Genomic DNA, 24,121 nt, shown 5'->3' with positions numbered 1-24,121 from the left:
ATACAATTTAAATGGTAAAGTTGCCTGCATGTCCTAAAGACCCCTTCTTCAAGGAGTCTGATGAGGGCCTCCTTTCTTCTTTTGTCTAACAGACTGCTGTGGAGGCACTGCCAAGGCTATGACATTGACTTTATAGAAGCAGAGAATCATCTATTTCTAAACATGAAAACCAAAACATGAACTTCCACCTCAATGTATTAGGGTTAGTCTTTTTCTTCTGCAGTTACCTTCTGGATTAATGGCAGGATAGGGATAACCTGTTGAGGAACAGAAAGAGTCTGTGTTTATTAACACCTAAGAAAGACTTGTTCCTTTGACCCTTTTTATAAATTCTTTATGTTCTTGTCTCATTGTTAATTTACTGCAGAGTGTTTATAATAATACAGCTTTTTAAAAGTATATAGTTTGTCACTGACCAAAAGCACCAGTATGAATTATTCAAAGCATTCTAAATGGATCCTGAAACATCTGTAACTCTGCCCCCTACTTTTACTCCAAAATATTTGTATGGTGCTGGTGCAGATACCATTAGAAGGAAATTGTATTGTACATATGAACAAGTTTTTGTTGTTACCTATATGGGATCTTAAAGGTAATTTTGGGACCATGTTTTTAAAAGCAGCAGCCTTGCATTAGCAAAAAAACCCCATTCTTTGACTAACTATTCAGACTATGATTCAGTCTTGAGGTATAACCTCATATTGATCAGTTAATCTTATTTGGAATGGATGGGTTGTTAGATGCCATTCACTGCTTTGAGCATTGATTGCCTTTGTTGCTGGACATTCTTAGTGGAATTGTCTGCAGAAAATGGAGTTTGCTGGTAAACTGATGCTCTAGCAAAGCTGTTTACTGGGCTTTTTCTTTCTGTTAAGTAATAAAGGAAGCCAGAAGAAGTTGTGACCAAAAAAGGGTGGATCATTTTAACTAGTCTGACCAATATTTTGTAATTAATAATTTTGAAAGGGGAAATAAATGTAGACATTTCTGTAATGACTGTAAGTACTCCAAAAGAGTCGGTTGTGTAAAAATAATTCACCCAGCATCGAGACTAGAAGATGAAAATAATGTTTAAAAGCTAAATTCTGAGGAGTTAATATTGAGCAGATGAGCTTTCAAGTTCCTCTTTGAATGTGTGGTGGTGTGAACCTTTCAATACTTGTGGGAGATTGAATGCCTTCTAACATGTCTTATAACAACATATGTTGTATTTATTAATATTCCCCAGAAAACAGTAATGTAACCATAACATTTTATTCAGTTTACTGTTACAATGCTTGTTGGCAAGACAGCATAGGAAATTTCTGGCCTGGCAGTTTTAATTTTGACTAAATGTTGGTCCCTGCCACCTTTGGTTTCTCTGCTGATTTCCAAAAGAGCTGTGATAGGCTGTTTTGAGATTTATTCCTGAATTGCTGATGGTCAAGCTTTCTTGAGTACATCATCTCAGTGCATATGCAAGCTTCATAATAGTTCTGTCCTTTCAAAGAAGTTGAGTTACATAATCAGTCAATGTCTCCATGTTACCAGATAGCAGTGGTTGGCAAACTGAGACAGCTTTGGACACTTCCATCAACTCCTCAAACAGCGAAGTGAGCAATGGTTTAGGAAGTGGTCTTCCTCCAATATAAATTTTTTTTCATATGGTAGATTGTCATGGCTCAGACCAAGCTTGAACTTTACTACCAAAGATGCTTTCTAGTGCAGTTGACTTGGTTATATTCTTGACTGCCTGCACTGGTGACACACTAGTACTGCCTTCTGACAGGAGTTTTCAGTTCAGTAATTTTGTAAAACCTTGTGGGAAGAGGCTAGCTGATGAGCATTTCCAATGTCATTAATTTTTGTTTATTGACTGTCAGAAGTGGAGCTCCTTAGCATTTTTCTGAGCCCTTATCAGGCTTTCAATAAACTACTCATCTGGTTGCCATGAAGCATAAGTAACTGTCAGAGTCTTACTATTGCATTTCTCCTCATGTACTTCCATGGGACTGGAATTTAACCTGCCTGCTTTCCTGCTTAGGTACCTAGCAATAAACTTGCTCTCCCTTTCCCTGAAACTGGTCAGCAAAAAGCTGAATTGTGTTATTAGGGATATTCTGTAAGTAGATCATATGCTCTCTCCATTCTGATGTTTCTTCTCTGAAATGGCAAGTCTAGTTTATTGTGGCACAAATTATTTCCAGGTTTCCAAAACATAATATCTGAAACTTTTAAACTATAGCAGTGTACTGACTCTTCAAATACTGTACCCTTGAAAAAGTAGCAAGGCCTAATGATGGCTGGAGCTTTGTTTCACTAATTTCATTTGTATCTAGCACTTTTTCTTTGCACCACCCAAAATAAAAGCTACTTGACATCCTTCAGCAGGGGTGGTTGCAATAAAAGCTACATAGAAATGAGAAAGTACTTGGTCTCTGACAATAACCATGGTTCTTTCAGATGGTGTAATTAGTTTGAATTCTACCACACAAAATCCATCTTTTTTTGGGGAATCCTTACTGACATATGCTTTGGCCTGCAGGAAGATCTTAGCATCTGGGATTAGAAAAAGAATCATTACCTAGTTTATTGAAATAAAATTTATAGGCTTGCAAATAACCTCTTTATGAAAATACATTCTTGTCTTTTAATAGGCTGATCTGACAATGCTTGAATATATTTCGAAAAGCTATAGAAAAATATGAGAGTTATGTTTGTGGGTCACACTACCTTCAGCTTCATCTAAATAACTGCCTTTTAATTTTTTTTTCACTTTTGAGAATTTGGTTTGGGAAGAAATGCATACACTGAGAAGGAGAGAAAACTATTTCCAGCTGTAAAGGCTGTTTTGATATGACTTCTTATACAAATAGTTTTCTCCAGAACTTCAAATAGTAGACTTTCAAGGAAGAAAACTTGATACCAATGTAAAATATCATATTTGCATTTCTGTGTGACCTTTGCATATTGGCACTAGTCCTGGTACTTCAATGTGAACATGCTAGGTATTATGCTGCTAGATATTATGCTGAGACTAAAGTTTGCCTGAAGAAAAGGAAAAAGATGAAAGAATCTTAATCTTGATGAAGATTTTCTAATGCAAATTAATTGTAAATATATGAGGCTCTCTTAAATGATGGAGACAAAAATTATTTGTTATACTTTACATAATTCAGATGATTTTTAATACCTTACTACAATATGTAGAAAACTTAGTTATCACAATTCTCTGTATATTTACCCTATATCAACTTGATTGTTTCCAGTCTGTTTTCATGAAGTAAAATTTCCCTGCAGAGACATTGGAATGGCAAAACAATTATTTTCTCCAAAGTATGTTTTCAGCTAAATCTTAATGTACTATTTAAGGAATTTTAAAGGCAGAGTCTGCTGTTCAGCCTTACAGAAATGCACTTCCCTTTTCCAGTAAAAAAAAGCTTAAATAGTTGTAGTGACTTTTTTCCCTGTGGAATAATTTGTGTGTAATCAACTTTCTTCATTGCTACATGTAAAGCAATGATGACCAACTATTGTTTTTGTTTAGAAAATCAAATGTTATCAAGGTTATTCAGTTTGTCAAGCTGCAATACTCTCTGTAACATGGTGATAGTTGGCGATACAGAACAGTTGGCTTTGTAGTGTGAATTCTAAAATGTCAAAAGATTGTGTGACCCAAGGTGGTAGTTTGATAAAAACTTGTCCTTCTCCTATAAGTGGTTTGCAATATTCTGATAGAGTAACTTCTTTTTGGAACAGACTTTAGTACAAAAATATAAATAGACTTTGTACATCTATATTTTATTTAATATCAAATAGATTTTCTACAGAATTGTTTATCTATTATGCAGAAGTACAGTTACCGTCTGTACCCCTGCAGCCATCATGGCTGGCATAGAACAGGTTGTTTGCTTAGCTAATTTGGGAAGCATGCCTGGGTATCCAGCCTTGAGGCAAGAACTGACCTTGGGTTTTAGAAAAACAACCTGGATATTTAGCCTTGAGACAGGAACCTGACCTTGGGTTGTGTAGCCAAAAAATGAGTGTTGGAATTTTTTCTTTGGTCTCACAATCAAGAGAAAAACTTGGCTTTGGGCCTTATGAAAAGGTGTCAAAATCAATCAGTTGGCTGCAGTACTGATAACACAGGTGGGTTCTGAAACTGTGGGGAAGAAGAGGGAGCTGTAAAATGTCCTATGGTACTTATTGCTGTAATGAGAGGCTAAGTTTGCATTTGATCTGAACATTTATAATGTTTAATTTTTTAGATAATAACTCTTCAACAGCTTCTTTAGTAGACTAACATGTTGAGGCTGTATTGTTCCATGAGATCTATGTAATGGAAAGGGACTAACACAATGCAAATACTCCTATGCAGACAGAAAATGAGAAGTAATGTCAAATAAAAGCTGACATGTCACAATGTGGGATTCTAAAGTACCAAAATAAATAGTTTTGTTTGTAGAAGTTGAAAAGATTAAAACAGGGTAGTTTATTGTGGCATGCAAGCAGAAAGCGAAGAGTGAAAATTTCTTTGTGGATGTGGAAACATTTGACTGAGAGCCTGAAACCGTTCCAGAGAAAGCAGTCTGCAGTATGATGGCACAGAACTTGAAAGGATTTCCAGTTTTCCAGGGAAAGAAGGTTCTTCTCCTTGGATAAAATTTTGAGAATAGTGTGTTGTTGGGATTTTCATTTTCTGTATAATCAGTGGTTTGTATGTTGACAATTGCTGTGACAGAATGTTGGCAGACCTGTAATAACTGCCTCTGTTCCAGTCTTGTTCCTACATTAATGCCTCACCATGCAACTCTATCAGGCAGTAAGAAAGCTTTTGCTGTCTTTAAAAGTTTACTTAGTGTTTGTTTTTAGTGATCATCTTTGCTATGACAGATAAAGAATAATATTGTATGTTCTCAGAAAGCTTTTGTCAATCAGGAAAATATGTTTATTTATAAAATGGAGATAAAAAGAGACCGTGTAAGAAAATATATTTGAGATTATTTACCATTAGGATTAGTATGGTGATTTGTAGGAGAACAGGGTGTTATAAAAATGGACTTTGAGAATCCAAATCTCTTTAGTCCTGAGTGTCTTGTTTGATGCTTGAAGCAATTTTTTTTCAACATTGATAAATCTTAACTCATCTGTTACAGTTCTGTATAAGCATTGCACTTTAAATTGCAGCTTACATGTGCTTAATATCAACTCTTTGTTATATTGCTGTTCTCTGAATAAAATATTACTATGATGAACTGTAGTAATGGTACTGTATGTGGAAACTGTTTCAGGATCTGTGCTTCAAAGTTGACTTAGGCTCTTAGTTCAGAGGAAACCTGCTCTGTGGTTGTTCTGCATAATTATCCTTTCCCTTCCTGTTAAAGGAAGGGTCTATGGAAAGCTTGTTTATCCTTGTTTATCTGTTTGATATATTTTACAAGATTTCATCTTATCTTGCTTTTGTAAACAGTGCTGCTTTTCAGACAAGATGTTCAGAGATGGTATCTGTGTGGTTTTTATCCAGCTGCTTATCAGTTCCACCTTAATGGGCTTATCACACACTCCTTGGGGCTTACATGATAGTGAATGGAAAACTCAATTTCTCTCCCTTTTTTCTATGTTTTCTTTGCCATTTGCATTCTTTGTGTTTTCTTTTTCCCCCTAGTGCGATTGCTGAGGAAAATGGCCACACTAATACACCTCAGAAAGGACTGTTAGCTGAAGATGCCAGTGTAGCTTCTGGAGTGCTTGAGGCTGTCTCAAAATCTACGCCTTCACCCCAAGTAGTGCAGGTTTCAGAAGAGCAGAATATGGTGCCTACTCCAGGAAAAAAGTCAAGCAAGGCAAAACCACAAATAGATGTGAAAGCAGAGTTGGAGAAGAGACAAGGAGGAAAGCAGCTGCTGAATTTGGTGGTAATAGGTAATACTGTTAAATTATATTTCTGACAAACATAAAGTTTAAAAACTGTGTTGGTTGAATCTTGAAGTAACATGGAAGCAATTCCCTTCCCTCACTCCAGGGAAGGGAATCTCATACTGTTTTCAGTTGCATCTGCATTTTTTGGAAGGAGTACATTCACATGTCTTTGACTTGGACAGTGAGGTTGATTTAGAGTCCCTTTGAGCATACAGAACATGTTTGGTTTGGTTTCATTGTTGCAGCGTGTTCTTTTTAGCATGAATTTGGAGGTACTCTATGGCTGTCATGCTAACTGGCTGTTGTTATAACTTGTCTTCTTCCTGTGTCTCTGTCTCACAGGATTATGAAGTTCTATAGATTACAGAAGAATTATCAGTGCATGTGATGTTTATATGTTTAGTATATTTCTTGTGCTATACCTAAATTGCATGAATAAAATTGCTGTAATATTTATTTTCTTCCACAGGACATGTTGATGCAGGCAAAAGTACCTTAATGGGTCATTTGCTCTACCTTTTGGGAAATGTGAACAAAAGAACTATGCACAAATATGAACAGGAATCTAAAAAGGCTGGTAAAGCTTCATTTGCCTATGCATGGGTCTTGGATGAAACTGGTGAAGAAAGAGAAAGGTAGAAACACTTCCTTGATGGGAGTTACCTTTTTTTCTGTTAAAGAACAGCTTTGTCAGAAAATATTAGTCTGATAAACTAAGCATTGAAATGTCAGTTCATCTCATGTGACTTACATTACTTTTAAAATGCAATCTACAAATTAATAAAATTAACAATATTTGTATGCTTTATAAAAGGCCTTTATTAATTTGAACTATGAAATTTAAAATTGCATTTTTATATTGAAGAAGTGGGTTTTCTGAATTGGTATTTTTGATTGATTGATTTTTGATGATATTTTCTCTTTGCTCTGAGGTTTTTATTTAAAAAAAAATTCTGGAGTCATCTGTAAATGTTTGGGATTTTGGGGGTCTTATTTTGTTGTTGGGATTTTTTGGTGATTGGGAGCAGCATACTAAAAGTATCTTCTACTACAAGATGTTTTGTCCCTTGAAAGTTCCTGTCTGTCTTGATTGTCTGTAAAGGGAGATGCAGGTGACTATTCCAGATGCAGACATGTGCATGGTAGGTGTTTGCATTTGATGAGATGGATCCTATCCTGTGTGTCATGCAGAACATGTAGAGGCTAGGGAGATCTGGAACTGAGTCCAAGTGTGTTGTGATCCTTCCTTGGTAATCAGGAGTTCTGCCTGTGCATCTTTGCAAATGTGTAACTGTATCTCTATTGTCCTATACCACCTATTTTTAAATTTTTTTTTTAGCTCAGCTATGTTTCTCTTACATTTTTCTGAGGAACTAAATATCTAAAGTATAATTAGTAGTGACTTAAACATGCAGTTCAATTTTCATATTTTCGCTGTGCTTGTTGGGACACAGTCTAAGGGTACATGGGAGCACTGGGAATTCTGGGTGTTTTTCTTCACACCTGGATTTACTAAAAGGCAGCTCTAGAGGTCTGCTCTTCCAATACACAGGTATCCCTATGGTGAAGGCTAAATCAGTGAAAGATGTGAAGGGTATAATTTCATAGTTGTGTTTTTAACAGCTTACTTTATTTCTCTGTTAAGTTTTAAAGCAGTTTTAGTGGTGCATTGCATGTATGCTTTATTTAAGGGGAGTGACGATGGATGTGGGTATGACCAAATTTGAGACACCAACTAAAGTAATTACATTGATGGATGCTCCAGGCCACAAGGACTTCATTCCAAATATGATCACAGGAGCTGCACAGGTAAAGATGGTCTAAAAGGCTTTTTCCAGTATCAGTATTATTTGTAACTTCTTCTTAAATTGTTTTTTTTTTCTTTTAAAAACTAAGGTGGAATGGAATGGAATCATTCACGGTGTTAACCTGTCTTTGCATTTTCTAAACTTAAAAAAGAATGTGTTTGTTAAACATTAAAGGTAGTTGCTTTTTATTGATGCTAATGTTTGGGAAGAAGATTTTATTATGCAAGTAATTTAATAGTAAGTTGCAGTTTGATAAAACCACACTTGAGCTTTGAAAGCTATTCAGATGTGATATATGGCTACTCAGTGAGTAGTTCTGTGAAAGTCACATTGTAGGGGAAGATTTTAAGTGATTTTGAGCTTAAAGAAAAAGGATTTATAGATCAAGCAAAACACATTTTTCTGTTTTACAGTGTATTTTGTAGGGGTTGGGAAAACAGATAACAAAGTTTATACACCATGCATTTGTCTTGTCAAGAAGATATTTGCAGAGACTGCATGACACTTGTTTTAGGAGCAGTAGGTGAAGTCAATAGCATTGGACACTACCCATTGAAATCAGTATGGCACTTACCAGTTTCCTGTAGATTATTATTTGTGGAAATAATACCTCAGATATAGGGGAAAAAACACATGATTACATTATATAAAAGGAGTAATTTTTTTTTTTCACTTAAAGGTACCCTTTTTTAAATAATAAAATTGATTCTCCAGAGTAGAGATTTCATTTTTTTCCCCTAAAGCTAAGCTGCGTATAGGTTTTTGCTTTGCCTGTGCCAGAACTGTCTGAAATGTGGGTTGTATCTGAAGATCTTTGTTGAGTACTTGGATGAGTACTGCTAGTATGATCTTAGATAGAGAACTGCACTGTAGGAAGACTGGTTTGTCCCAAGTTCTGCTTTAGCTCTGAAGCAGAGCCTGGGTGAGAATTCAGACCTTGTGACCCTTGTGTGCTTAGGCTGCAGAGTAGTCAGAAGTTTGCAAATTATAGTGTATTTCTTATAAAACCATCTATATGGCAGAGTATGTGTTGTAGCAATTTTATGAGTTTGAAAATTAGAAGTGAATCTTTGGTTTCAGAGCAGTGGAAAATACTGACTCAGATGTGCTATTTTTTACAATTGTTGTTTAAATTTTTTTTTTTTTTCTTTTTGGGAAAAATAACACAGGCAGAAGTATTAAGAGAAGAGCTACAATTCCCCAGCAATTGTATCAGTTCAGCAGAAGACAGGTCTGACTGAATAAAGCTTGGTATCTCAGGGTGATGAGGGGCTGGTCTTTTCTGGAGCCTGTTAAGGAATCACTGAAACTGTGCAACTTTCTGTTGCCTGTTAGAGTAGGCTTAGTGCTGAAGCAATGGCTGAAAATGGCTTTAGTGTCTTTTTATTGTGGAGAATGCTTTTAGGAGGTGAACCCCCAACTACTCTTATGCAAAATGCAAAACCAGCATCTGGCCTTTGATACACATTCAATAAGTCTTTGAGGTACTGTTTTTATAATTTAGAGAATGCAGAATGTCTTTTTTTTTTTTTTTTTTTTTTTTTTTTTTTTTTTTTTTTTTGAGGAGAAGTTCACTGCAATGCACTTCTGAGGCTGGGAGCTCTGAGAAAGTTCATCAGTTATCCTTTTCCTGTTCTCACACTCCTGCTGTCTCTGAGCTCTGGGGATTTCATGCCTAGGATGAGGCCAGGGAAGTTCAGAATCAGGATTCTTTCTTTTCCTGGAATTCTGAAGCGTAAACATTCAAGGAAAGGGAAAATGTAACACTTTCTCTTCTCTCTTTCCATTATGTCCATTTCCTCAGTCATCTGACATTTTCTTACACCTGCCTGTTGACACCAGTACCTTTGTTGTTCACATCTGTTGCTGTTGCTTAGTACATGATGATGATCTGACTGGCAATTACTTACCAAAGCAGGAAAAGTACAAGAAATATTAGCAGCATTTAAGGCTAACAGGAAGATCTGTGTCTTTCCCAGTGCTTACATGCTGACTTTTGTGCAGTACTGTAGACTGTTTGCTCTTAATGCTTTGGCAGAGGGTTTGTCTAGGTGATAAAATAGGCTACTTCATTTTTGCCACCTTGTGATTTTGCCATGCTCCAGTGTGTTGAGTGGACTCTGAAGCATTCACATCCAGCATACAGTCAACAGTACAGTACAACTGGTTGTCCCAGTTGTATAATGTGATGATTTGTTTGTAATTTTTGCAGCTTCTCACTAAGACGACAGTGCACAGACTGAGGCAGAGAGAATTGGACATAGTGCTCATACATTGTTCAAATGCTTCTGAGCATAGGCTGCTTTTGTTCAGATCTGTGCAGCATCCACAGTGGGTAGATTGAAGGGGACAGGTTCCCCAAACCAGCAATTGTCCTGTGTTTAATCAGGAGGTGATGGTTTGTGACATAAGATGACATAATGCCATAATATCTCACCGAAGTGGGTATGATACAGATAGGACTGAGCAGTTTTGATTACATTTGGAGCACATCAGAATTTCATCTGTGTAAAGTACATATTGTGTGAAATGTTACTGATTTATGTATTTACCCAGATTATTTCCACCTCTTAACCACTTTTTTTTTTTTTTTTTTTTTCCTTTCTTTATAATGTAGGCTGATGTGGCAATTTTGGTTGTGGATGCCGGCAGAGGAGAGTTTGAGGCCGGGTTTGAGACAGGTGGACAAACTCGAGAGCATGGATTATTAGTGCGCTCTCTTGGAGTGACACAGTTGGCTGTTGCAGTCAATAAAATGGACCAGGTACATGCTTAGTTTCTTCATTTAAGTGAAGGACATCTGTCTAGATTTGTAGATATTAAGTTTAAGAATCAGTATTGTGAAACTCATAATAAAGCATTGTTTCTTTGCTTTCTAGCTCTGTCCCTTATGTTTAGACTTCACAATGCCATTCTTTTTATTTATCGGTGTATTTTCAAAGTACACAGAAGATTAAGTTTGGTGCTAAAATGAGCAAGGGTCCCTTTTGTACTTGTGGAAAACTCACAACAGTTAATCTTCAGTGGAAACTGTAAGATCATCGTGGTGGTCATTTAGGTCAAGACTGCAATAGTTTTATTTAAATGTGTAAAGTATGTTAAATATTACTATTTACATTTTAAGTTACTCCTGTAATGAATATATCTTACTGAACCTGAATTTTGTGTAAATGTAAAAAAAAGTTACTGTTGAAATTAAAAGGGCTTGCAATTTTAGTGGTGTTTGTGATCAGTAATTGCTAATGTGTATGCTCTTATATATTCAAGTATGAATGCACCTGGAAATCTCATGTTTATAAATACACATCTGTTTCTACTACGGAATTGATGACATGCAGCTGTATGTTCAAGTCATGGTTAAAAATCTATAATTTTATTATCATATCATAATCTGTGCTTTATTTTAGGTCAATTGGCAACAGGAAAGATTTCAGGAAATTACAAGTAAGCTTGGCCAATTTCTTAAGCAAGCTGGCTTTAAGGTAATATATTTGTGAGGCCTTTGTTGCTTTGTTCAAGCATTTGGGTGGGATGAACTTTTCCTACAGTCAGGTTATTTTGTGTCACTTTCCTGCTACTGCTAGGTGCACATAATGTAGCAGATGCCTTTAATTCCTGGAAGAGTGATACTGAGTCCTGCATAAGGGTAGTCAGTTCTTTAATACTCTTTGTGTCATCTTTGTTTAGGTCTATTGAATCTTTGGGGTACTCAGATCACTTGTAGTTTCTTGGGATTGTTGGCTACAAAGCAGAAGAGACCAAGAATTGTCTATCTTAATGTTCAGGATTACATGAATGACAGTAGAGAATTTTATACTGGAGCAGGTATCATTGTGGATTATGAGCTCATGAGAACCGTCCTGTCATGTTTTCTGGGTTCCAACTACTATTCATTTGGACTGGCTGGTTTTCCTGCAATCCCTATGCATAAAGCAGCAATACAAACCTAAGTTTTCCTGTCAAACATGGAGGAGTTTATTACCTGAACTCAGTTTCTAGTTGTCAGCATTGATACCATCATATTTAATTATCTCCAACTCTTTGTTGGAGCAGAGTGATCAGGCAAGAGGTAACCAAAAAGGAAATGGATCCATGAGTAACCTGCCTTCTCCAGGGGAAATACAAATGTGACAACTATTCTTTTTAAAGTTTAGATGCATAACATTGAAAAAATGCACCCCTCACTTCTGCTAGGAGATCCTGTTGTTAATGTATGGTTCACATCTGTTTGTTTTCTTTATTAGGAATCAGATGTGGCTTATATCCCAACAAGTGGCCTTGGTGGAGAAAATCTAGTCACAAGGGGTCAGTCAAGTGACCTCACACAATGGTATAAAGGAAAGTGTTTGTTGGAGCAAATTGGTAAGTGCAATTTTCCTCATTTAAAATAATACCTCTTAGTCCTGTGTGTGTTAAAACTTGTATTTTGGGTAAAATGTGAGACAAACTCAATGAAATGCAACATAATAAATTTCTCTAATGGAGAAGTTGCTGAGAGAGTTATTACATACTGACATTCTAAAAGATCTTATCAATTTATTTGCAGATTCTTTCAAGCCACCACAGAGATCAGTGGAAAAACCATTTAGACTGTGTGTTGCTGATGTTTTTAAAGGTTGGTTGTTTTTATAGTGTTTTTACGATCATTTTCCCAATATTTAACACAAGTGTTAAAAATGCTGTCAAAATAAGACTTAAATTTGGAACTTCATGTGTAGTCCTAGACCAGAGTAGGACATTTTCAAGTTCTAGTCTTTGCCAAATTTTAAATAGTACTACTGAAGGTGAAACACCCTGGAAATGAAATTAAGAAAGCTAATCTGTATGACCAATAATTTGTCTGTGTAATGAGTTCATGGTTCTGTGGGACAGAATGTGGGACTTTCCCAAACTGGTTCTGCTGGACTAAATCAATATTTCTTGAACTTTTTTGGAATGTGGCTTTGGGCTCTTTTGCTTTCCAGTCCTAGATTTTAAACAAGTTTGTCTTGTTCCTTTTCCATTCATTGATGTAGTTGTGAATAATGATATATTCCTTAATCTTTGTATAAAAATTTGGGCAGGTGAGGTGGAAGAAAATGGTGATGGTGGTGAGACTGTTACAACCAGCCAAGGATTTAAGGCAGTGAGCTATTCCTTAGCATTAATAAAGATAGGAACAGAAGAACTATAACCAGTTCTTACTTTAATTGTCTGGTGGAAATAAAGTGTCTTGAGCCTGTAAGGTTTTCATGGTAAACTTGATTTTTTTTTTCCATTTAGTCGTTTACAATTGCAGATAACTTAGAAGAAATAAGGCTTCTAGACTCAGCCCATTTGAAACATTCTGTAGGTCCCTTGAGAAATGTTGCAAACCAAATGGCATGATTTGAACTGTTGTAAATATTTTAATCAAATATTATTATTGAAATTAATATTTTAAGAAATTTTGCTTTCTATTTAGGATGTTTATAGGGGAAGTACAAAAAAATCAGATTGGAATACTGATTGTAAGTAGTACAAACCTGGAAATACCAGGTTTGTGCAATTTTCATGTGGGCCTTTGAGAAAACACTAGATATTGTGCATGCCCTTAGTTAGCTGATTTAACTGAAGCCATAATGCTAAATAAGAGTTGCATGGGAAATTACCCTAGTGTGAAATCACTGGTTTTGTCATCTATGCCATCTCTCTGTTTATTTTTTCCTATTTAATTTCATGAGCTATGGGAAAGTGTGTTAGGATTATTGATTGAGATCTTTCAAAATAATAAATCACAACTTTTCAGCTGCAATAATCATTTTTGGATTGAGAAAAGTTTTCCAAAATGAGCAATTTTGACTACATCTATTTTGCTAAAGTATGCAAAAAATATGACTTTGGAAGGGACACAATTTACATATAGAGGGCTTATCACTAAATGTGGCTTTTTAGGTGTTTTTTTGGCTATTTTTTTTACGTTATGATCTCAAAACTTAATCAGCTTTGATGCCACCAGAGGAAGTAGCTGCAGTACAAGTACATGAAGCAGCAGTTGTTCTCAGCTCAGTTCCAGTACCAGTGTGTGCTCAGGAGGAGCTGTCCATAGAAGTGTGTAAAAAGTGAGAGTGCTGAGTGTACTCCTACATAGTTTGGAAAACCCCTTTCTCTGTTAAGGCTGCTCACGTGTTTCACCTGCCTCAGCCAGCTTTTAGATGTTATCCTCCACAATCCTCCTAATATTCATTCTCTCCTGGCTAGCTATCTCTTGATTTGAGAGATCCCTGAGTGAATAAATCTCTTTGGTGCTGCATCAGTCCCCACTTACCATATTATAACTCTGTCTAGGGTATGACTGATCTGACCCTAAAATGCCTTGTCTACCAACCAAATCCTGAGTACAAAAAGCATGTCCTGGCAGAACTCCAATACCATGATGCACAGAAATTGGGCCATTTTTTATGCCCTGGTTCTGTCTCCCACTGTCCATTTTGCACTTGCACTGATTTCAGGGGGAACTGAAGGAACTTGACACTTTTCAGGAAGCAATCAGCATGGGAGTTGGTGAAGCTTCAAAGACCACATTGGTTTACCAAGGCAAACCTGGTGATGATGTGAACAAAAGATAAATGGTTCTCAATTGTGCTTGGAAGTGGTGGAGAACCTGGAATCAGGTCATGTTTCTGGTTGCCACAAGTGCTTGCAAAGCCAGCTTCAGGTTGTTTTGTGTCCTGTACTGAGATGGTGTCTGTAACGTGACTTGGGTATTCTTTTTCTAGCCAATATCAGCTTTGACAGTTTTCTGTTTGACATTTGATGTCATCTGTTAATTGTCCGTGTTTCATCTCATTTGCTGGAATGAATAGAGGAAAACCAGCGTGCAGGCATACTGGCAATATCTTTTCCGGATAGAAAGATGGAAGCATTCACTAAACAGAAGCATTCATCAGTATCTGTGGTGAATGCAAAGAGCAAGTTACTACTAAGTGACCTCAAGACTGGAGATCAACTTGTTCTTTTAAATTCAGCTCTAAGTTCAACTTTTAATTTAATGTGAGACACAAAATACTAAGATGCTTGCTTACATCACTGAATTCTGATGTTCAGCAAAAGATTATTTGTTGTTTGTGTGGATACTTAAAATGTCATTGTAGAATCAGTTCAGAGAGTTGTTTTTTAAACACACCTGCAAACACATGCTAAGAAGACGAGGCATTTGTTAAGGTGTATGTGGATAAATGTCCATGTGTAGCATATCTTTGGAAAGTAACTGGCATATAATTCAAATGATGAACAGGCTCTTAGGACATTGAAGATGAAAACTTTGCAGATCTTTTATTCACAAGTACTTAATCATCTCCAGTTATAATAGTTTCTCATATTAAATAGTACTGAATCATTCTTTCACTTTTCCAGGAGTAAAAGTAATATGCAGACAGAGTATGTAGGATTCTGACTCAGTTAAACAGTAAAGTGGCATAGGAATTTGCACCTGTATGCATGATAATTATTATGAGAGGTCTGTCATATTCCTTTTATCTGTAATTATAGTGAGAAAGTGCTGAATTAAATAATATTGCTAGAAATTAAGGGACTTAGTCTAATACTGAAAAAACTAAAAAATATTTCTTTATGTACCTACATTTGCTTAAAGAAGAATATTTCTTCCTTAGTTCTGAAAAACATAAGATCTAGAGGTTTTGAATTTAATGTTTCATTTTCATTATGATGCACAACTGGCTAACTTGCAAGTACTGAACACTGCTGAGAAGGGAAAAAATCTTCATTATATTAAAAACTTGTCTATGCATTGGTGAAGGACTAATTTCTGATGGGAAACTGACTGTATTATGAAGTTTTTTGAAATTGTTACTGTGTTTATTACAGACCAAGGTTCAGGATTTTGTGTGACTGGTAAAATAGAAGCAGGCTATATTCAGGTTGGAGAGCGACTTCTGGCAATGCCTCCCAATGAAACTTGCACTGCAAAAGGTACAGTCTTCAGAAGTGTGTTTACTTTCAGGTCAATACTGGGCTAGAAACAGTTACTGAAATGGTAACAGACTGTCAAACTGATACTAACTGTCAAACATAAATTGTGAAAGCATAAAACGAATTTCTTTAGATGTGACTGTGTCTGTATAAATATGTCTGTGAACAGTATGTGAAATCTTGCTTTTTTTTTTTTTTACTGTATCAGATAATCCAAATGTTGTAGCCCTGTGGCTTTTGACATGGTTTTATGAAGAGCCTGTAAAAGCATTTGAGTTCCAGCAATGTCTGTAAAGATATTCAGTACAGGAATCATTAGTATTCTGCTTTACTGTGGAGTGTTTCTTCTGTTAGGAAGTGTGAGGATGTTGAACAACCTTTAGAAATTAATCTTATGAACTGGTTGTGAAAAAGCTTGAGAATAAAGTCATCCCTCCTGTTTGATGTTGTAAGATTTGTCACTGATCCTTTCATAGTATCAAATTTTCAGGATATAGTTGTCTTGAACAACTAGAAAATAGAAGAAGATTGGATTTAAATTTCAATGTATTTGATTTCTGGAAAGAAATAGCTAGACATTAAGTGCTTAGCTGTTTCCTGATAAAGCTTGCTGTCTTTGTACTGCAGAGTTGGTTTTGCTTCATATGCAAATAGAAGGATAAAATTATGATTTTCCTACATTGGCCAGTGAATAAAAAATTGAGTCCTTGAGATATGAATAGGTTTATGTATCTAAGTATTTAGCCTGAATACAGCAATGTGTTGGTTTAGTTGTCTGTCAAACCCAGCTTGTTCAGTGCTAATTTGGGAAGCTCTTCAGTCTATCAACTTACACAGTTCTATGCACATTAGTCACATGCACAGGAATGTTACAATAATGTGGATGAATTTGGGTAGCAGACCACTGTAGTCACTCCTCTGTGTGGGGAGTGGAGGAAGTACCATGGAAACAGATGTATTTTGTCTGAGTATCTCCTGCAGCACGATTCTATGGTTTTTCTTTTGTGCTGCCTCTCCTATGACTGAAATGCAAATGAAGGTTGGGCATATAAGTTCATTAAGTATTTACTATTTATATTCAATGTAAAGAAGTAATAATTTAATTTAGCATACAGTATTTACTTACGGCAATGTGCGCATTAGGATTCAAGTTGTTCATTTCAAGAGGCTGAATTTCTTTCATTCTGTGGTGATGACAGATATATCAATAATTATCAGCACTGCTTAAAAATGGTACTTAACATGATTATAGTTGAATCATGCTTTTTGGCATCTTTTTGGCAAGTGGTTTTGGGAACAAATCTGCAAGTCAAGAGGTACAATCTGCAGCAAAATATAACTAGATCCTATAAATATATGCAGTATTTCTAAAAATCCAGGTTTTTTCTTTCTCTCTTGGTGCCCACCAGAAACCTCAGGATGTTCAGTCAGAGCTAATTAGTCTTGCCCTCACCCATCAGGCAGGTTGTCTTTTAAAAACATTAAAATACATAAAAACCAGAATCAAATTGCTTGTAAAGGTGCTTTCTAACAGACACGATGTCGCGAACGGAAGGCTTCAGTTACACTTTTTTATGAAAGAGTCAGCAAACCCACTCAAGGTAAATGAAAGTTGACACAGTACCATTAAAGTATATGAAAGATGCGGTCTAGGGTGTGCGTGTGCCTCAAAGGATGGGTGGGGCAGATATGGAGATATTAGTAGTGCAGCATTTTCAGGATTGCGTCATCTGTGCTGCTGACAAGGGCCAGGTCCCCTCCTCTGGCTCGAATAAGGCCATGTTATTGTGCAGGGTGCGGTGAGAGAGAATAGTGAATCCTCACCAAGGGGAAGGAAAGGCTTCCTCAGGCTTCTCAGTTAAAAAGCTTTTACTCTCAACCCATTCATACTGAAAATTGATGAGTAATGGTTGATGAAGCACAAATGGCCCAAACAGAGCTGTTTGTTTGTAGCTCAGAACCTAGGTACTTCACTGTGAGGTTCTGTTCTTACTCATTTCCAGGAATCACACTGCACGATGAACCAGTTGATTGGGCTGCAGCAGGAGATCACGTTAGTCTCACTTTGACCGGCATGGATATCATCAAAATCAAGTGAGCAAAGCTGGGTTTCAGTCTAAGTAACGGTTTGTTTTTAATGAAAAGCTGTATAACTATTACACTGGGCTATAGTACAGCGGTTTACTTGAAGAATGATGTGGCTACCAGGATATTTAAAACCAAAGTGATGCATATCACCTGGCTTGCATGTACAAACGTTGGAAACATCTGCTGCATGTGCAACGGCAGCCTCAGAAGGATACTGTCAGTTTTCATCCTTTGCCCTAGTGCTGACACCAGTAATCTTCTGAGCCCCTTTCTTTTAGACTACCCCCTGGACATTTTAATTGCCAGATAAATTCAACCGGTGTTGCTAAATAAACCAGAAAATTTTTCAAGAACTTCTCAAATTATCAATCATTCTAACAGGACACATGCAAACTGTCATTTTGTACTAATAAGTAAATCTGTACAAGTGGAATTGATGGAACCTGTTTATTCAACACATTTAGCTACTTGTAAGATTTATTTTCCTAAATGTTTTGCTAAGGGGTGGTCTAATAATGATGTGCAGCAAATCTCTTTGTGTCTTCTCCAGTCTGTAGGATTCATGCTAGGCATTAACCTCAAGCTTTTAAGTGTCAGTTGTTGTTCAGGCCAGGTAATTGGATCTACAATTTGTTCACCTTTTTTACATTTCAGTTGGACTTCAGACAGCAAACTTTCAAGCTACTCTTGGAAAATCTCCTTCCATTGGTAGTTTTTCAAATCTAACCTCTGATTAAAGGGAAAAGTACAGGTATTCTGTCTTGCCATTTCATAGTGGGTTGGGATTCTCAGTGGTGAAAGGCTGAGGGAAGTCTTGTTCTAGTTGTTGAATGAAGTCTTGAATCAATTTGTTACGTTGATGTCTTCATCTTTTGGAGATATGTTAGGGTTGTAAAAAAAAAGCTATGAATTTTTGAGTCCTCTTGATATTAATGAAATTTGATGTCTATGTTTAATCATGCTGTTTTTCTCTTTCGTCATGTTTTCCTGTGTGGGATTAATTTTCCTTTCATTTCAGATGGCTAAAACTAGGCCCTGTGAAAAAGCTGTGTCTAGGCTACTTACCGTCTTGTAACAAGCAGCAGCTTTCTTGTGACTCCAAGTAAAAGTTTTTGGAAATGGGTGTTTCTGAAAGCTCAGGTTTTGAATCCTGATCATGCTGTCCCCTTATTATCCAGAAAATACTTGAGCCACAGGCAGCAGTACTGCAATTTTGGGCACCCTGCAGTATTTTATTCTGTTGAACGGAAACCCTGAATCTCTGAATGAAAGTCTAATTCTTAAAAATATCTACGCACAGGAAACAATGACATTTTCAGAAACTGATTAGCACTGGAGGTAATTGTTCACTGAACTAGACAGAGCCCTTCATGCATACACACAAGATAAGGTAGACATTGTCTAGGAACGCATTTTGTTACAGCTTTCGATACAGTGTTCCTGGAGGTCCACACACCTACACCCCCCCACCACCCTGCTTGTATTAAAGTGTTGCTGCTTTTCCTTTGCTTGTCTTAATCACTGCCCTGGAAAAGGATAATTATTTAACACTTCTATGTCAAGAGATATCTGTTTGTTTGATTTTTTGTTTTTTGTTCTCTCTTCTAGTGTGGGCTGTGTATTTTGTGATCCCAAGGAGCCCATTAAAGTTTGCACTCGGTTCAGAGCTCGGGTTCTCATCTTCAATATTGAGGTTCCAATCACTAAAGGATTTCCTGTAAGTCTCTTTGAAAACTGTGTTCATGGCAGGTTGTTCAGGGCTTTTCCTCTCTCTGTTTGACCTCCTGAATACGAGATACAGTCAGAGTCTAGAAGTGGTTCTGTGTCTCCAGAGGAAACAGATTCGTCTGTAATTTGACATGGATAGAAGGGGCCACTGTGGCTGTTTATGCATATTCTTACTAGCTTTTAATGCATAGCTGAGCCATTTCAGAGAATGTGAGTTCCACCACAGCTAGGCTTTAGAAGCTCACATCTTGTGGAAATACAGTGATGCACTTAAGTGTAAGATAGCTTTTAATTTTAAAGAAATAAAACACCAGCTCATGCTACAGAACTGCACTGAGGTGGCAAAAGCAAAACACTAAAGGATGAAAAATGTATTATGATGACATAAATTATGGCCTTTGTGTCATATCGGTTGTGATCGCAAAGTTTAGGAGCTAGGAACAGTTACTGGATGTGAGGCACACATCCAGTGTGCCTCTGTGCCCCCAGTGTTCTCTCCTGTGAGAGAAGTTTTATAAGTATTTCTTTAAAAAATATCAGTCTTAAAGCAAGCTGCTGTTTTCAGCTATTAACACCTAGGATCACTGATTATTGTAGGATGTTTATTAACTGCAAAAAATATTTTCAGGTGCTTTTACACTATCAAACAGTAAGTGAACCTGCTACTATTACAAGACTGTTGAGTGTCCTGCACAAAAGTACTGGTGAAGTGACAAAGAAAAAACCTAAGTAAGTGTTATGAATAGTTAATAATTACTCAAGAAATGGGTTGATGTTTAATACACAGTACATCAAACAGGTTCTTCTCTGAATCAATTATATGTTATAAGAATATGCTTTTATTGTTTTAGTTGGTTTCATGTTTGGATTTCATTGAGCTTTGCAAACTGCAAAACCTCCTGCCCTCTTGATAACTGCAGGGCACCTGAGAAGTGCAGTGATTTAGGCCTAAGGTCACTTGCATAACTGGGAATGAATCCTAGATCAGCAGGCTTAACTTAAAGGAATTTTTTTTCTCCCTCTCTCTTTTTTTTTTTTTAACAGTATTTCTTCTTTTACTGTTAAAGCCTTTTATAATTCTGCAGATGGCTAACTGCCTAAAACATGCTTGACTAGACAAGGTGTCAGTGCAAAAGAAATTTAGGGAATCTTCCCATACAACTACAGTAACAGGCTTCTAGTTATTTAAAATAAGATTTTAAAAATAATATAGAAATGCTTTTTGAGACATACAACATTTTCCGAATAATCCTTTTCCAGAAATTTTATGGCTGAAACTGTTGCAAACTTCTACAAAGTAATGAATAAGCTCTTTAGCTGTGGGGTTGAAACAAGACTTGATTTCCACTTGACATGAAAATACAGGTGTTAATGGGATAATTAGCTTCAAAACAATTTGTTAAATGCTGTGGTGAGTGCCAAGAGGTTTTTGAAGAAAACTTAGTTGCCTTATTAAAATGTGTACTCCAGGCAAATGAGTTTTCAGTCTCATGGCTTGGGTTATAATTGTAATCGAGTTTGATAATTGTACTCTGGGCTTTCTAAAATGATTTTTCCTGTTTATTCAATGTTCTTTTCTTCATTTATCTGTGCATACATTTCTAATAGAATTTTCTGCTTTTTTACCTGCAGGTTCTTGGCTAAAGGCCAGAATGCTCTAATTGAACTACAGACTCAAAGACCTGTTGCTCTAGAGTTGTACAAAGATTTTAAAGAGCTGGGGAGGTTTATGTTACGCTACAGTGGTTCCACTATTGCTGCAGGAGTTGTTACAGAGGTATGGCATTTTTGTAATAGACTTTCTGTACTGCAGAGGAATGGTGTTATGGGTTAAGACCTGTTTTACACCCTCTAGCCCAAAGAGTGAATATTTTTCTGCTAAAAAAGAGACAATGCTTCAGCAAGATGTGAGGAAAACTTGTCATGATTCTGTCTAATTTATTAGAAGTAAAATTTACTGTGTTTAGAATTTCCCCTCTTTTTTCCTTGAGTTGAAATACATCAGTCTTTTTGACATCTGCCTGTATGAATATTCTGGAAACAGTTTGTAAATAAGAAGTGTTGGCCATTTTAACTGTGTCTAGGTAGGGTCCATTGTCTTTTTCTGTTAAAATTAAAGACAATTGTACATTTGATTCTTATTGATGCCAAAAAACATTTTCTGATTCGATGCGAGAGGAAGCAAAGACTGTAGGGCTAAACATTAATGCTTTATCTTCTACTAAAAGCAAAAAATGTGAATTTCTTTCTATCTGTCCCTTTAAAAATCTTGCACATTAACCAAGTTCTGGTACTGAGAACTTAAGGCTGAGTCACTTAATGTTAAAACTTAGAATTAGAGCATGAGCTTTTCTGGTTTCTCCATGCATAGGAATGATGTGCTAGGTCAGTCAGAGGCCTTATGGATGTATAATACTCCTAAAAATCTGTCTGGTCTTAAATAATATCCAGAAGTAGGATGGATTGAACCCATTTTTTCATTAAATTTAAGTTGAGGCAAGTGGTATTCTATTTAGATATGCAATGTTTAGAGCTAGATTAATGTTTGTAAAATTGGGACTAAAAAACCTCTTTGATATGTTATTTGGGAATTGCTATTTTAGTACTTGTTTTCTTGTTCCGAGAATTTAAGTGGAAAAGGAATTATTTTTTCCACAACTGTATAATACTGAAAAACACTGAGATCATTTTGCACTTAGTACTTAATTTTTCACCATAGGGTTTTTTCCGTTTGCTTATATTTTTAGATTAAAGAATGACAGTGGTGACAGAATTTCCACCGTCCAAGCAAAACTCAATCAGATATCCAAACTTCTGTGTAAGAATCCAGTTATTTCAGTTGAAGGAACAAGTGCAATTAACTGGGGAGAAGATGGTGGTGACAAAAGTCAAATTGTGTGAGACATCTGGGGATCCCTTCATCAGTCTCTCCTGCTGCAGAACAAGATGCCAACTGACAAGGAACTGCAAGTGTTGCACTTCTTGATCTCAAGAATCTTATGAATTTCTCCATGTGGAACTTAGCCCTTAGAGAAGTTGATGGAAAAATATTAGAAAGCTGAATTAGAGAAAAAGATGATGAATTATCATGAAACAAACTTCTTACTTCCAGACATAAATTGTTTACATATTTTCTTTGATTGCTTTTTTGCTGCACATTAATTCAGTAAAGTAACTTTATTGGTCTAAAATATTTTTAGGGTTGAGTTGAATGCATATTCAGGGCAAAAAAAACCTATTTACCTTGTTTTCAAGAGAATGGCATGTAATATTATCATGGGATTGTTTTCCCTGTCCCAAAATTTATTTAAGAAAAAAGAAAGAAATTTTCTTTTGCTGTGTAGTGGAAGCTGTGCCAACTTTGGCTAATTTTATTTTTTAAACAGTGAGAATAATAAAATGAATTTGTCTGAGCATTTTTGTCTCCCTCATTTTTTGTTATTTAAACACTCCTAAATTGTGTTAAATCATTCTTTACTTACCATAACTGAGAAGTTTCAGAGTAAACTTATGAGTTAAAATGCGAAACTGGCATCCAATTTGGCTTTCTGAAGAAATAATTTCAGTTTTTCTCATGTTACTCAGTGCAGCCACTGTGCATACACATCTCTTTCATCCAGACTTAGTGCTCTTTTGAACAAAGGCTGACAGTTTAATCTTGTGGTGTCTGCTAAAGCCAAATTGTGCTGACTTACGCCTGTAGCTCCTTCCTGCTTTTCAGTAATGGGGCTGATGAAACCTTCCAGCTGAAAGGAGGGTCCTTCTGCCACCTCCAGCTCAGGACAGGCACACTTTACTATAACTTGCAAGGTATGTTGGTGGGAATTTTGAGAGGACCTCAGGTATTTCAGGACCTGTATGTGAGTGCAGAGTGGAGACAATTCGCTTTGCCCAGAGTTAGTAGTGGGAGGCAGGAGCTGAAGCACTCCCTCCAGAGCAATGGTCCAGGGGTTAACTGAAGTAAAGCTCTGTTCAGAGTAGTAAAGAACACAAAAATGCTATAGCTGTTATTTTGTTCACAGTCCTGTATGGTCTGTACCTACTCTTCCCACATTAGTTTTTTGGAAGGTAATTTTTTTGTACTTAGGTGCTTTAGCCCCCATTCAGCAGCTACCTGCTCTTGACCACATTGATGAATTGTACTGTTGACTGCATAGATATTTGCAGAGTATCAGCAATTCTTTGTATGGGAATTACTTTTGTAAAAGCTTATGAATCTGAAATACCTGAAAATTGTTACTGCCAAGTTTATGAATTACCACTATTTGTTATGTCTTTTTATAGACCAAAAATTACACTTAAATATTTACCAGTTTCAACATGCAACTGTGAAGGTTTAGGTGCCCTTGTTGGATTCCAGAGATTTATACTGCTAAGCTCCTACATTGAACCGGTTCCACTTGAGCTTGCCTTCAAACTTTGAAATGTTTAGGTTGCCCTTAAGTCAGGGGGCAGTTACAGTCTTCAGTTCTAAGACTTGCATAAGTTCCTTATTGTTTATGGACAAGGAAGTGCAATACAGGGTGAACCTCTGATAATTCTTCTCACATATGTTTGCATTAAATTTTGAGGCTCACTTTTCTGTGCTGACTGAAAAGCTACTGCAAGCTTTCCCAGTTTGCTTCTTGGGAGAAGCAAAGGTATTACAT

The 24,121-nt window shown here is 36.4% G+C and overlaps 1 protein-coding gene across 2 annotated transcripts in view; it reads left to right on the top strand.

Moving 5' to 3' along the window:
• HBS1L (HBS1 like translational GTPase) overlaps positions 1 to 22,888 on the top strand; it is a 58,980-nt gene extending 36,092 nt beyond the window's left edge. For both annotated transcript variants that reach the window (XM_063151234.1, XM_063151236.1), the window contains 13 exons: positions 5,645 to 5,901; positions 6,368 to 6,533; positions 7,590 to 7,707; positions 10,324 to 10,470; positions 11,114 to 11,188; positions 11,951 to 12,068; positions 12,253 to 12,321; positions 15,552 to 15,656; positions 17,660 to 17,750; positions 19,353 to 19,461; positions 20,101 to 20,201; positions 21,105 to 21,249; positions 22,220 to 22,888. In XM_063151234.1, coding sequence (XP_063007304.1) covers positions 5,645 to 5,901; positions 6,368 to 6,533; positions 7,590 to 7,707; positions 10,324 to 10,470; positions 11,114 to 11,188; positions 11,951 to 12,068; positions 12,253 to 12,321; positions 15,552 to 15,656; positions 17,660 to 17,750; positions 19,353 to 19,461; positions 20,101 to 20,201; positions 21,105 to 21,249; positions 22,220 to 22,231 — 1,513 coding nt within the window. In that variant the 3' untranslated portion in view covers positions 22,232 to 22,888. The remainder of the gene's footprint in view (positions 1 to 5,644; positions 5,902 to 6,367; positions 6,534 to 7,589; positions 7,708 to 10,323; positions 10,471 to 11,113; positions 11,189 to 11,950; positions 12,069 to 12,252; positions 12,322 to 15,551; positions 15,657 to 17,659; positions 17,751 to 19,352; positions 19,462 to 20,100; positions 20,202 to 21,104; positions 21,250 to 22,219) is intronic.
• The last annotated feature ends 1,233 nt before the right edge of the window (positions 22,889 to 24,121 follow it).

Source organism: Melospiza melodia, chromosome 3 (genome assembly GCF_035770615.1).
Source record: "Melospiza melodia melodia isolate bMelMel2 chromosome 3, bMelMel2.pri, whole genome shotgun sequence".
Lineage (NCBI taxonomy): Eukaryota > Metazoa > Chordata > Aves > Passeriformes > Passerellidae > Melospiza > Melospiza melodia.
Note: the sequence above shows the minus strand (reverse complement) of the source record. Positions and strands in the feature narration are given on the sequence as shown.